Raw genomic sequence first — 14195 nt, forward strand, 5'->3', positions numbered from 1 at the left:
CAGGTGGGAAATCAAAACACCCTATGTGGGACTTTCCAACGCAAATTCGGATCTAGTCGGGCTTCAATGTGGGTATTGTACATCAGGTGGGAAACCAAAAAAACCCTTCCAACATGAATCCGAATTTAGTCGGGCTTCAATGTAGGTATCGGACATCGGGTGAGAAACCAAAAATAAAAAATGACCTTGACATATTATTTGTCCATTTTAATTTGTCAGCAAATCATGCAAAATCCAAAGTAGACAAGTAAAAATGAACGAGCAAATAGTTGATAGTACAAGTTATTTCTTCGAAGTCAAAAAATTCATTAGTGAGGATATCTGGGAAAAGGCGTAAATATGAAAAGGTTTAGTATACAAAAAGACAAATAAGCTAAAGTTTAGAGGATCTTACAGTAATTTTCAAAACAAAATCGCAATATATACTGTTGATATTGACATTCTCCGTGCATCCCTTTTAATATTTTAAAAAGCCCTAATTTTTTTTATTCACTCAAAATGGCGAAGAACAAAAGTGACCACCGTAGCTCCGCCACTACACGGCGGCTGAAGATGTATTTGTAGGCCAAAGCGTGATCGGAAGGGCAAAATATTGAAGCACGAGTATCAATCAAAGCAGCTTCCGTCAACGCGGATACAACCAGATCCCTGATGGTTCAGTATGTACTCTTCCCAAAAAGTTTTATGAATGCATGTAGAATCTATTCGTTCGTCATTATAAGGTTAATTATAACTTTTAGGTTTTATATGCAATTTATGATACGAAAATTGGTCGAATTGACGATGTTATTAGTTAATTGGATCATAGGAGCAGGGTGTATTAATGTTTAAATTTAGTTGAATATGTTTTGATTTTCTTGTTGTTCAATTGCTATTATGGTGGATTAACTTGCTCATAATGGATACTTAGTTTTGTTTATGGAAGAATTATATGTGAATTGTCTGAAATTGATATGATTTTTGGGATTCTACAGTCAATACTCGGGTGATTAGTCAGGAGAAATTGGAATCCTTTAGAGAAGAGATTCAAGATCGGCTTTCAAGCAACTACAATATCATAATGAATGGAAGTAATTTGCCCCTGTCCCTTGTGAATGAGCACAAGAAGGTATGCATAGTGTCTTTTCTTTGAGTCTATTTGTTTAAGAACTTGATTTGTTTGTCAATCTCTATCCGACTCATTGTAAGCCTTTGTATTGGTCATGTGATAATTTCTTCCCATCGAGCCTTGGTGGACATAGTTACTTGGTACCTACTGGCCTAGACACATGTCAACAAATTATTAGTGAGCTTCGTGTTATGTAATATGTATTGAATAGCTCATAAATAAGAACACGAGCTAGGTGTTTACTTAACTTGTTTAGTTGGAATAACTTGACTTCATTAAATAACAATGACCAACTTTGATTCTGTTAGCTCCCTGATCCTAGCCTCGTTTGTTTCTGATGTATTCGAGCTATAACAGACCTCTTGTTTGTAATTATGCTTCATCTTGATGCTTTTTAAATATAACATGTTACGCCCTACGTACTCGTGCTTGATTCCCCATTATGTTTTACTAATTTCGTCCTCTTTTACCTTTGTGAAGAAAGGAAAAGCTCATCAACTTGGCAGTAAGCCTTCTGCTGGAACAGAGAAGAAACGCGCAAAACATTTTAAATCATTAGCCAAGAAAGCCGATACGCCTTAAGGTATGAAATGAGAATGCACAACATTAAGAGTTTATGTTTGTTGTTTTTGTGTATGCACTTTTGTTATTGACAAAGAAAATTGTTTCTAGGTATGCACTTTTAGAATATTAGATTGAAGCTTAAAACAAATACTATAAAATATTTCACTACTAAAAAATTATCTATTTGAAACAACCTCTCTATCTCAAGGTAGGAGTAAGCTCTGCGTACATCCTACCCTCCCAAAACCCCATTTGTTGAATTATACTTGGTATGTTGTTAATCAAAAATTTCTTTTGCACGCTCCTCCCACAATTCATGAAGAGACAAACCATCTAAATCGACCTTTTTTCCAAGATGATTCGAGGGAGACGCTAAAGATAAGATTGGATAACTCAGATTTTAGTAAATTAGTAGATACTTCAGTTTATTCGAGAAATTTAGGGAAGTAAAAGTAGTGTCTTATATAAATATCAAGAAGACAACTATGGTACTTAGTTTTTAGGAATGTTGGTAGAACAGCGACTATTGACAATTGCTGTTGATTTTGGCTTTGAGGAATAACTCCTCTATGAGCTGATTTTTTTTTCATTCTGAGTTTGTTTAACACTCACTATCCAGAAGTTCTTTTGGCTTTTGATATCACTGTGAATCTTTTGATATAAAAAAAAATGTGGCAGGATTAGCTATGTACTTTTTATGTCCAACTTTGCAACATCAGCGCCTGTGGGGAAGATGCGTGAATTTAGCAAATGTATGGTTATTTAGTTGGTTGTCGAAAACTTGATCAAATGGTCATTCTTAGCAACAAATTATGTCTTACAATGCCAAATCCATATTGTGTACTGTAACACTTTCACTTGAGTTCGTTGTACGAGACTTGCTTAGTGTAATTTATCTCTCCTATGTGATTATACTTGAGTTTACCCAATGTGCTCTGAATTTCGCTAAGAACCAAGACTCACGATCTACTGAGCTTTATATTGATTTAAAGTCAATCGTGACTGAAAGCTCAAAGCAAAGCCAACAGTAAGGTCCGGAGCAGGAGCATTAGGGTAGGCGTTGGCCACTGCATGGTGGAATTTAGCAAGTTGTCAGAAACCAGCACTACCTACCCAAGCAAGAGTTGTGCTCACCAGATAAATCCGGAGAAGGGGAATTGAACTCTAGTCATGTTTCTTACTCGATTGTAATCTGTCCTTCATATTATTTGCTCCATGCATTGGTTTTACCGCTCAAAAGTTTATTAGAGCACTTCCCCGTTTGCTTATATTATCATTGTTAAGCTTTAAATATAAAAAAATCACTCAACAATCAAACACTTATAAAACATGTTTTATAAAAGTATTGTCGGTGAAAAAGAAAATGACTTTCGTTACACCAATCACCAAATACACTTAAATTGTTCATAATAAAGTGAATGATGTCAATTGAAGTGTATTTATTCGTATATCTTCGTTCGTAAATCTATTTAAATTCATTATGCATCCGAAAAAAACTCCAACTCATCCTACCCCAAAAACATAACTCACCCCGCCCTAATGCAATCTCAACTCGAAAAAGTTCCAAATTTCTAATTATAGGAAGAAGAGCAAAATTGAAGAAAAAACAAATTAGTATATCACCCGCAAACAACGTAGCCCGCCCCGCCCTAAGGAAAAAGAGTAAAATTGAAGAAAAAAAACTTAGTATACCAAAACATAAATAAGCTAAAGTTAAAGAAGCTTAGAGTAATTTTCTAAACCAACAAATTCACACATATTGAAAAGCTAGGTTTTAGCTCTAACGCCTCCTCTTCTTTGTGGAGTGTATACTCCAAACCGGCCGAGACGACTGAGGTATAAACGTTAATCGCCGATTCGTAAACCCTAGTTTTGTTCTTCGTATATCGGAGATGGCGAAGAAGAAAGAGAGGTCGGTGAATGTATCGGGAAAGCCAAAGCATTCCTTGGACTCCAATAGGGATGTCAGCGCAGCCAAAAATGGCCGTAGCGCCGCTACTGTGCGGCGGCTCAAGATGTACAATACGAGGCCGAAGCGTAATCCTCAGGGTCACATAATTAAGCATGACTTACAATCAAAGGAGCTGCCATCAACAAGGATACAACCAGATCGTCGTTGGTTCGGTATGTTCCGAAAAGTTTCACACTTTTCACTTCTATGTTCTTACTAATTACAAAATATAGTCTTTTGCCAGCAGAGATAATTTGTAGTACTCGTGTAGTTTGTGTTTCTGAAGATTAATTTGACAACATGACTTAATTTAGTTGCTGAAATATATTAGAATTGGCATTGGATTAGTGTGGAAGTGTTAATATTTAGGTGGAGAGAGTATTAATGATTAAATTGAGCTGAATTTTTTATATTTTCATCGTTAAAATATCATCTTTGGTCTGTTAATGCTTCTTTCGTGTATGGCTGAACTATGTTCAAATAATTGAATTAGGAATTGATTTTCTGACTTCACAGGTAATACTCGGGTGGTCAACCAGAAGGAACTAGAGTTCTTTAGAGAAGAGCTCCAAACTCGGCTTTCCAGTAACTACAATGTTATATTAAAAGAAAGGAAGTTGCCCATGTCCCTATTAAATGATCATCAGAAGGTATGGGAGGTTCTTTTCCCTTGGTCTTATCATTTAACAACTTGTTCTTATGTTCCTGCTTAATCACCGTGAACCTCCTTACTCTGCTATCGTAATTCTAATGTGCACTCATTATTGTATGATTTGGGAGCTTCCTGTGATACACACACGATCTATTTGTGTGTTTGTAGAATAACTTGGCAAATTGAGGCTAAATCTTGTTGCTTTATGCTTGATACTGGATTCTGTTTGCTAATATTGTTCTCTTATTCTCTTTTTAATTAAAGCAAGTAAAAGTTCATCTTCTTGACAATGAGCCTTTCGCTGATGCTTTTGGACCAAAAACAAAGAGGAAACGCCCCAAACTTATGGCATTAGATTATGAAGCTTTAGTGAAGAAGGTTGATGTGTCTCATGGTATGAATTGAGAAGTATCTACTGACTTTTAAATTCATGTAGAAGTTGATCTTTGTTTACTAAGACACTTAAGTAGCTATTTTGCTTCAACAAAATTTTGTTTTGAATTTTTGGCAGATGATTTTGAAGACAAACATGGTGCTAGCACCTCCATGGATGAAAATGCAGATGGATTCAGAGATCTTGTTAGGCACACAATGTTTGAGAAAGGACAAAGTAAACGAATTTGGAGCGAGCTCTACAAAGTCATAGACTCTTCTGATGTCGTTGTTCAGGTTTGTTTCGTGGCTTTAAACTCCTGCTATTTCTAATATCTAAAATGGAGTATGTTATTTGATGTTGATTTTCTTCCAACTAAATGCTTTTCTGGTGAAAAATGCAAAAAAAAAATCTCTTGTAGCCAAGTGTAAAACAACCACATCTTACTTAACCAAGCATACCAGGCTGAACTTGTCTGTCCTGATTTTTTCCTTGTTACTTATTTGGTGGACCCATGAAGTTCCAGTTAGTGTAGAAGATTGAATGTCGTTCTTACTTAGAGAAACGTGTTATGTTGTAGATTCTATACTTTGTGGTATGCTCCTTAATTACAGGAGAGTTCCCCATTGTTAATAAAATTGTTTACCTTATTCAAAAATCACCTGTCTGCTGCGTATGGACAGTGTAATGTTCTGATCTAGTTTTCTCTGTCTAAGGAGGAAAGTAGAGGATATTTTAGATGAAAGGGATACTGCTGGAAGTTGTAGCTTACTGTGGTTAACCTGGATTGCAGGTTCTTGATGCCAGAGACCCCTATGGTACAAGGTGCTACCATTTGGAGAAACATTTGAAAGAAAATTGCAAGCACAAACATATGGTCCTTTTGCTTAATAAGGTTTGCTATTATTATCAACATAGTAGACAGTTTTTTTTATATATATTTCCATTTCCCCCTTCGGCCTCTCCCTCTTCGAGCTGTCTTGGCTTCTTATTTTGGACGTCAGTTTTAACTTCAGGATTTGTCCCGATTGATAATTTCTTCTGCCTATATAGTGTGATTTGGTCCCTGCTTGGGCAACAAAGGGATGGCTTAGAGTGCTCTCCAAGGAATATCCAACTTTGGCATTTCATGCAAGTGTCACCAAGTCCTTTGGAAAGGTATTCTTGTAGTGTCTTCTGATCTTGCCCCCACCTCTGAATACAGACATACACTAAGCACCATAGTGATTTGTAAAATTATGTCTAATTGTGCATCCATGTCTTGTGCCCCTGCGGGTAACTTTTTTCTGTTACTTATTTTGTTTTCTTGTGCCTTCAGGGTTCTCTTTTGTCAGTGCTGAGACAGTTTTCTCGACTAAAGAGCGATAAGCAAGTAATCTCTGTTGGTTTTATAGGCTATCCCAATGTTGGCAAGTCATCAGTTATTAATACATTGCGCACAAAGAATGTAAGTTTTTCCATATTTTCTTCTGCCTTTTCCAGTCTGTTGTAATCTTCTTTGCTCATTTACTGAGACAGTTTGCAATTTGTCTCCTTGAGAATAGTCTTTTCCGTGATACTTCTTTGTTAGACATGATTGGTGAATTGCACAATTTGTTACTTCAATTTTTGCTCTTATCTTAATGAGACTCTTTACCTGATACAATTCTTCCTCGTTATCGAAAAATTGTGATTGCCATTCAAGCTGTTCCCAAATTTGATTTTAGCTTATCAAGTGACGCTGTTTTTAGAAAGATTAAATGCGGGATAGTGAAGAGTAAACTTGATGTTCCAGACTATATTCATGAGTATTAGATATTTATACAGCTCTAGAACATAATTTCCTATCCTTTCACCTTCTCTGTTAATATTAAATAAAGGAAACTTGTTTTCTTGTCGGATAATGGCAGTTGCTTTTCTTGTCACCTGTACTTGACGTCTAAAAAGTCAAATCTTGTGAAATGAAATCTCACTTTGAGTACTATGCTCAGACAACCACAAGCATTTTGATTTGGTCGTGGAACTAACCGTTGCTCCTTTCCTTTGGAATAGGTTTGCAAGGTGGCTCCTATCCCAGGAGAGACTAAAGTGTGGCAGTACATTACACTCACAAAGAAGATCTTCTTGATTGACTGTCCTGGTGTAGTTTATCAGAATCATGATTCCGAAACAGATATAGTCTTGAAGGGCGTGGTATGTGTCTTCTACTTTGCTTCATCAGGCTTGTGCTTGTGACTTGTCTAAGTCAAGCTATAGTTCTTGGTTTATTTTGATACCTATCGCTTTACTTTTAGTTTCTCTTGCTAATTTAAGGACTTTGGTATAAAAAGGACTTTTAAGGCATAGGTGGCCTGATGTTACCTAGATAATCTTGCTTGCAAAATTTATGGTCCTCAATAGAGAAAAATTCCAGAGATGTGTTCTTATAGTGATTTGAGATCAAATATCCTATTGTGTTCACTTTTTTAAAGTACCTTTATTTTGTTTTCCTAGATGTGCTTATTGTTGGCATTTTTTTGAATTGAAAAGTTGGCCACGAGTGTTAATTTAGGCTACTAGGACAGCACTTCTATGACTGGCATACAAAGGATGATTGGAAACAGATGTCGGAAGCATTTAGTCATGAATACATTTGGATAGGGAAAGATTGGAAACAAATCAATTGCAATGATGCTGTTGTGTGGATGCTGGTCTTCCCTACTTTGGAACTTAGATGATATTGCTCTGAATGTGGTCCTACTCAAGCTATTAAGGAGGGAGAGGAGTTTTGGGTTCCTGAACTCTTGTCCAAATTCGCTAAGAGTTGTGCTATTGTCCTGTTTCCAGTTGGATATGTAATACACCATGAACTGGAACGTACCAGTATCAATAAAGAAAGATTTATCATCTGTTACCTTTATAAAAAAAAATTTGAAAGATTTATCATATGATGTTGTTTAGGATATCTTCCCTTTATTACAGATTCCTTTGCCTCCTCTCTCAGTTGATGAAATATCTTCTTGTCTATTTCTCTTTGCTGTAAGCATGAGGTTCTTTGACTGACTACCTCAAAATTTGGGGTTCCATCTCCAGGTACGAGTGACAAACCTTCCTGATGCTTCTGAACACATTAGCGAAGTGTTGAATCGCGTTAAGAAGGAGCATCTTGAAAGAGCTTATAAGATAAAGAATTGGTAAATTTTCTTATCATTTGATTTTATTTGTAGATTTCATTAGTACTCAGCAGGACGTAGTTTGTTTAGCCTGCTTCCTCGTAGATAGAAATGGGAACACATTGTAGTTGTATCTGCTTCGTCATTTGTTCTATTATATATGTACATTTGGTCAATTATCTCACCAAGTAAAATGAGAATCATGTATGCTTTCGGCAGTTTGTGTTGACTCCCCCAAAATTCCATATCTAGAATCTCTGTTCTGCTTAAATGATTTTTTGATATTCCAGGGTTGACGAGTATGACTTTCTTCAACAGCTATGCAAGTTAACAGGCAAACTTCTGAAGGTAAATTGAAAATTTATAACTTGATAATTATATTTTGTTATATTTATCATTCGTCTCTCGGGTATGATCTGAAGTGTTTTGTGATGTTTGTTAGCTCATATAGGACAATAACTTAAAATGATTCTTTTGATGTTCATTAGTTCATGTAGGACAAAGTGAAGCTCACTAGACGAACACACTTGGTAGTCAAGATTAAAGTTTTGTAGCAATTATTCTGTGCTATTGTTGGACAAAATAATTGAGAACTCAGTTGACCTCTAATTAGGTGTTAATTGTGAAGTAGCACTTTCAGGTTGAGAAACGATTTCCTAAATGAGAGAAAAATCGTAATGTTGCTTTGAACAGTACTGCCAGAATCCTTAGAGATAGCTGGTCTGAACAAAGAGGATGTTGACACCATAGTTGCACCAGTTAAAAGAAATTGCACAATGCGAGTATTTTTGGGTTTGGGTCAAAGGGTAATCTCAATCTTATATATATCTTTATTCTACAGGGATTTACGATAAAATCTGTATTTGTTATCAACATGTTTAGGGATTGATATATTTGGCCAATGGGGTTGCTACAATTCAGCAATGTGCTTAATATCCTTCAACTGGGTGTATACTTTTCTTTTAGTGCTTATGGTTGTCCACAGAGTAGTGATTGACTATAGTTGGTATCTTTATTTGTGCTATCCAGGGAGGCGAACCTGACTATAAGACTGCTGCCAAGATGGTTCTCCATGATTGGCAACGAGGCAAAATTCCTTTCTTTGTTCCACCTCCAAAGCTGGATGATGAGCAAAATGAACTTGTCGCTGAGGCAGACACAGCCGTGGATAACGATCAGGCCACAGCTGCTCTCAAAGCTATTGCTGATGTCGTTTCATCACAACAACTGAAGGAAGTTCCTGTTCAGGAGGAACTATTTAGTAAGGCTGAGCTGTTGGGTGAAAATTGAAATGGACGGATCGTCTTTTCTATATCATTCTTACATCTTTAAATTTAGGTCCATTACTTTCCGAGAGTTTTCTAGTCCTAGTAGAGATTGATATGCGGGTCGAAAATATAGATATCTCGTATTTTGTTTTAATGTTTATTTCGATTTTTATCTTATTTACGGAATTGAATTGGTATGAGCTTAAACGGAAATGATTCATAATGTTTATCTCAACTTGTTTAAGATTGAAGCTTTATTCTCTGGGTTTTCAGTGTCCCAAACATCGGCAGGTGAACTTGGAAAAGCCTATAAGCGGAGCCTTAATTTAAATGTATATTTACAATTATAAGTATTCACTAATTCGTAGATTATTTTTTTTACGACAACGGAATCAGTCACTAATTTGTGTACAGGATAAATTTTGCTTTTCTATAATAGCTCACAAATTACTTAGATAGAGAAAAGACATATTGAAGTTGTCTTGGATTTTCAAAAAATACTTTAACTTTACAACCTGTCTTATTATTTCACTAAACAATTTTGAAGAGATATTATTATATTATTTTTTTATCAGCCCAATGTAATTTTTTTTTTCATTTCAAGTTTTTTCTTTATTTTTTCCCCTTTATATCCCTGCCTCTTACTTTTTGATTTCATCTTCCACCCCCACTTTCAAGTTATCAATACATTCATTTTCTTTCTTTTTCTTCACCTCCACTCTCACCCCACCCCCACGTCAAGTTGAACCCTTCTCTCATTTTTTTTTCTTTTCTTTTTCTTTTTCTTCTCCAGTCAAATTCTTTATTTTAGTGATTTTTTATTTTTTTAAAATCATATTATTTTCTCGACCTTATTGAAATAGATAACAAAGCTAATTATTTTTCTAAGAAAATTTTAAATTTTTAAAGGTATCATCAATTACTCCTTTTCATATAACTTTAAAATTAGAATGATAATTTTAAAAGAATCAATGAATTCCCGAAAATTGAAAGAAAAGACATTGAAGTTGTCTTGGATTTTCAAAAAAACACTTTAACTTTACAACCTGTCCTATTATCCCACTAAACAATTTTGAAGAGATATTATTAAATTATTTTTTTATCAGCCCCAAATTTTAGGAAGCAAGTGTGTTCACACACCAATCATTACTTGACACGTGTTAATTTAATTTAAAATGTAACATTTTTTTTCATTTTAAGTTTTTTCTTTATTTTTTCCCCTTTATATCTTTGCCTCTTACTTTTTGATTTCATCTTCCACCCCCACTTTCAAGTTATCAATCCCTTCATTTTCTTTCTTTTTCTTCACCTCCAACCTCACCCCACCTCCCACGTCAAGTTGAACCCTTCTCTCTCTTTTTTTTCTTTTCTTTTTTTTTTCTTCTCCAGTCAAATTCTTTATTTCACTGTTTTTTTATTTTTAAAAATCATATTATTTTCTTTACTTTATTGAATTATTGATAACAAAGCTAATTATTTTTCTAGGAAAATTTTAAATTTTTAAAGATATCATCAATTACTCCTTTTCATATAACTTTAAAATTAGAATGGTAATTTTAAAAGAATCAATGAATTCTCAAAAATTGAAAGAATTTAATTATAATCGGATAAAAAAAACTATATGATAATTCCTAATCATCTTGAAATCTAATGGGTTTATCAAACTGTTCGAAATGTAAGAAAAAATGTATATAAAGTTTTAAAATTAAAGAGAGTAAAACTAATAGTAGTAAAAAAGAAGAAGGTGAAGTTGTGGTAAAAATGGTAACATTGAAAGTGAGAAGTTTCAATGGAGATGACAACGAATTTTTGAAGAACAAAGAAAGAGAAAAAATAAAAAGAAAAAAAGTTAGAAAAATAAGAAAATATATTTTATAATAAAATACTTGTAAAAATAAAATTATATAAATTATTTTAGGTTGCTTACTCTCTTTGAGAGAGTGCACACACTCTCTATGTCATATGGACAAAAGATGATATAATAATATCAGTTTAAAATTATTTAATGGGGTGATAAAATGTCACTTTATATCAAGATGTCTTTTTAAAAATTTAAGACAAGTTCAAATATCACTTTATGTCTTTTCTCAAATTTCATATGACAAACTCGATCGAATAGACACGTAAGAGTTTCAAAAACTTCCCATTTGGGAGATTCAATAATTCCTACCTTATAAATGAGATGTGCATGTGCATCTAATAAATGCCAAGTATCCACGTCAACTAAACCCTAACCACCACAAAGGTTAAATGGCCAGAAATTTAAAAAAATTATAATATTTGTTTATTTTAAAATAAATTGATATTTTTTTCATTTTTTAGTTAAAATGTGTTAAAGTTAAAAAAGGTAAAAATATTTTAAAAGGTAAAATACCATTTTGACTAAATTCTGGCCAAATTTTTTGGCCAAAAGGATTTTTCCACTTCAAAATAATGTTTGTGCGCTGCAGCCTGCAATGAATTGAATTGACTGCATAAAATTTTGACTTGAATTTAATAAAGTGGAGAGAGATTTTTTCGACAACAACCCAACCGAGATGATAGATCACCTTATGATCGATGTGATTATCAGTCAAAGGACAAAAAGACAGAGCTTATATATCACCGATAATCTGTTCAGGATTTCAAACTCAACGAGGACAACTAAACATGAGGCGGGTTATGCTCATTATGGAACTTAATTCAACACCTTACGGAGTGAGTTGATGACTCAATACTAATTTGACTCAGTCAATTGTGAATTACTAAATTTATAATCAAATTAATTATTACATATAACATGTAGTACTAATAGTAATTACTATTTGATTTTATTTTTAATATGGATAAATAACTAGAAATTTAATCCATCTCAATTTGAAACTCCCTTAATTTAATTGTATTTGCACGTAGGGAGTAGGGACTGAATTATTATTTAATATATTTAATTGTGCCTAACATGCAGCTGTCCCTTCGATTTATTATATATGTAACATCCTCAATAAGTTGAAATAGCTTGTTTGCTTTAATTATTTTGTGATTTGTGTTAGCAAATAGCGACACCCATTATCCTCATGTGCCATGTTCTAGATATTGATATTTGCTTCCAATCATTTAAAAATTATACTCATCTCCAGGATCATGACGTAATCATTTTTTACTTAGTTACAATAATATATTCAGTATAATTTTGTAAATAGAGTTTGGATGAATACTTATATGCAGAACTTATCTCTATCTTGAAAAATTTAGAGATTGTTTCTGATAGACCCTTGACTAAAAAATAAGCATCGTTTACTTAATTAAACTATATACTCAATTCTTTCTGACTCACTCACATCATTTTTTTACTTAATGAATTAAAGAGTTTTGATTCTTTATTCAAGACTAAAGTTTAAAAAAAAATCACCTTATACTCCCTTGTAAGTAGTCTTTCCGTTTCATTTTATTTATTCATTTTAACAAATTAAGAGGGTGTTATTGTTGTTTGCAACAAATTTTTAAGTGACAGAAAATAAATTACGATCACAAAAAAAAATGAAGAAACATAATTTTATTCATCAAGATTGCGGGTACAATTTTGTTCCTCCCTTGATTCTACTCTCCTGAGATTTATCCATGATTCGAGGGCCGTTAGTGGCGTGTTTCTCGAACTAGGATGATTTAGATTTGACCTCTATATGAATATTCCATGACTTTTGTGGAATATTCGAGATCTTAATCTTTAAAAATATTCAAGAGTTTATGGGATATTTTGAGATGCCTTTTAAGGGAATTTAGTACCCTTTATATAGGCATAAACTAGGGTTTAGGGTTGAATAGCCTCCAAGAATTCTAATTGAAACTGAACACATCTTCTAGAGTCCCAATTCGAATTGAACACGTCTTGTAGAGTTCGCAAAATTTCAATATCTACAATTGTATTATTTTTTTTCATACTATCTCTTAGTATTAAATAACTACATAAAGTAATGTTTGATCAAATTTAAGGTTCAAAGCATTAATTTTATAAAATATATCTTTAATTGAAATTTTCTAAAAAGATTTGTTAGATCAATATGTCAAGTAATATAAGACGGAGAAAGTATTTACTAATTTTTTTCTTGTCCCTACCATTTTTTAATTATTGAGTTATTGGAGGCTTTATGCATCAAAAGAAGCGATGTTGAGTCATGCAATGAATTCCTTATCATTTTTGTCTTTTTCTATCTTTTTATACTTTATGGATGTTACACACAATTGAAAGTAACTGTGTTTACACCCACAAAATAATGTGGTGATAATATTCATAAACGAATTTAAAATTTAAAATGTATAAATTGTAATAACTATGTTAATGATAGATATTTTAGCATCCTTAGCTTATGGCTTATGCTATTTGTTGTCATAGAAGCTTTGAGAGTGAGTAGCACTTAATACTCCGTCCACCTATCTTTACATATTCAGTATATTAAAACTAGTCATTTAATTTTACTTGTTTAGTTAGGAAAATTAAAAAATAATTTATCATTTTATGTTTATATTATCCTTGATATTAGATACTACAATAACTTATTTTCTAACAATTAGATGACTTATAATTGATATGGATGATGTAACAAAAGATTTCTTTTTTATTTCTATAAAATAAATTAAATCAATCATGAAAACATGAACAAGTAAAAACACATTAAATAATTGTCCAATCCTTATTGCCTTTTTATTTTTCCACCTTTTTGACTGACTTTAATTATTATTCTTTATTAGAGATTGATGCGTTCATACTTCATCGTGGATGGACTTTATTATATTTTTTTAATCAAGTCAAAATCTAGTATAAACCTTACCAACATATACATTTGACATTTCTATATAATTTATTTATTTTTAAAAAAAAAAAAAGAAGACAAAAATACATCATAAATACCAGGGTCGAAACCGATCCACCTTTGTATTTATTTGTCGAAAAATTACGCGATAAAATATATACAAAAAAATATAAATTAATATGGGAAAAAGGGTTTGATATACCCCTCAACTTTGTCATTTGGAGCTGATATTCCCCTCGTTATGAAAGTGGCTCATATATACCCTTACCGTTATACAAACGGCTCATATATACCCCTACCGTTACAAAATGAGTTCACATATACCCTTCATTTAACGGGAGTGAAAAATTAGTTTTAAATT

At 33.0% G+C, this 14195-nt stretch overlaps 1 protein-coding gene and 1 pseudogene across 1 annotated transcript; both read left to right on the forward strand.

Moving 5' to 3' along the window:
- Positions 1 to 498: 498 nt before the first annotated feature.
- Positions 499 to 1710, forward strand: LOC125807184 (nuclear/nucleolar GTPase 2-like; annotated as a pseudogene).
- Positions 1711 to 3410: 1700 nt separating this feature from the next.
- Positions 3411 to 9378, forward strand: LOC125839298 (nuclear/nucleolar GTPase 2-like). Its single transcript, XM_049518289.1, has 11 exons — positions 3411 to 3796; positions 4140 to 4273; positions 4540 to 4669; positions 4787 to 4944; positions 5442 to 5543; positions 5702 to 5806; positions 5967 to 6095; positions 6680 to 6820; positions 7700 to 7800; positions 8070 to 8127; positions 8809 to 9378. The coding sequence occupies exons 1-11, from the start codon at positions 3565 to 3567 to the stop codon at positions 9067 to 9069; spliced, it is 1551 nt and encodes a 516-aa protein (XP_049374246.1). The 5' UTR covers positions 3411 to 3564; the 3' UTR covers positions 9070 to 9378.
- The last annotated feature ends 4817 nt before the right edge of the window (positions 9379 to 14195 follow it).

Source organism: Solanum verrucosum, unplaced genomic scaffold (assembly GCF_900185275.1).
Source record: "Solanum verrucosum unplaced genomic scaffold, falcon-dt-bn FXZP01000277.1, whole genome shotgun sequence".
Classification (NCBI taxonomy): Eukaryota; Viridiplantae; Streptophyta; class Magnoliopsida; order Solanales; family Solanaceae; genus Solanum; species Solanum verrucosum.

What these genes read in the sequence shown, in the direction of transcription:
- LOC125839298 (XM_049518289.1), top strand. Translation starts at nt 3,565, where the DNA reads ATGGCGAAGAAGAAAGAGAGGTCGGTGAATGTATCGGGAAAGCCAAAG. An exon ending in ATACATTGCGCACAAAGAAT is followed by an intron (nt 6,096 to 6,679) that starts GTAAGTTTTTCC and finishes CCTTTGGAATAG; the next exon opens with GTTTGCAAGGTGGCTCCTAT. An exon ending in TAACAGGCAAACTTCTGAAG is followed by an intron (nt 8,128 to 8,808) that starts GTAAATTGAAAA and finishes TGTGCTATCCAG; the next exon opens with GGAGGCGAACCTGACTATAA.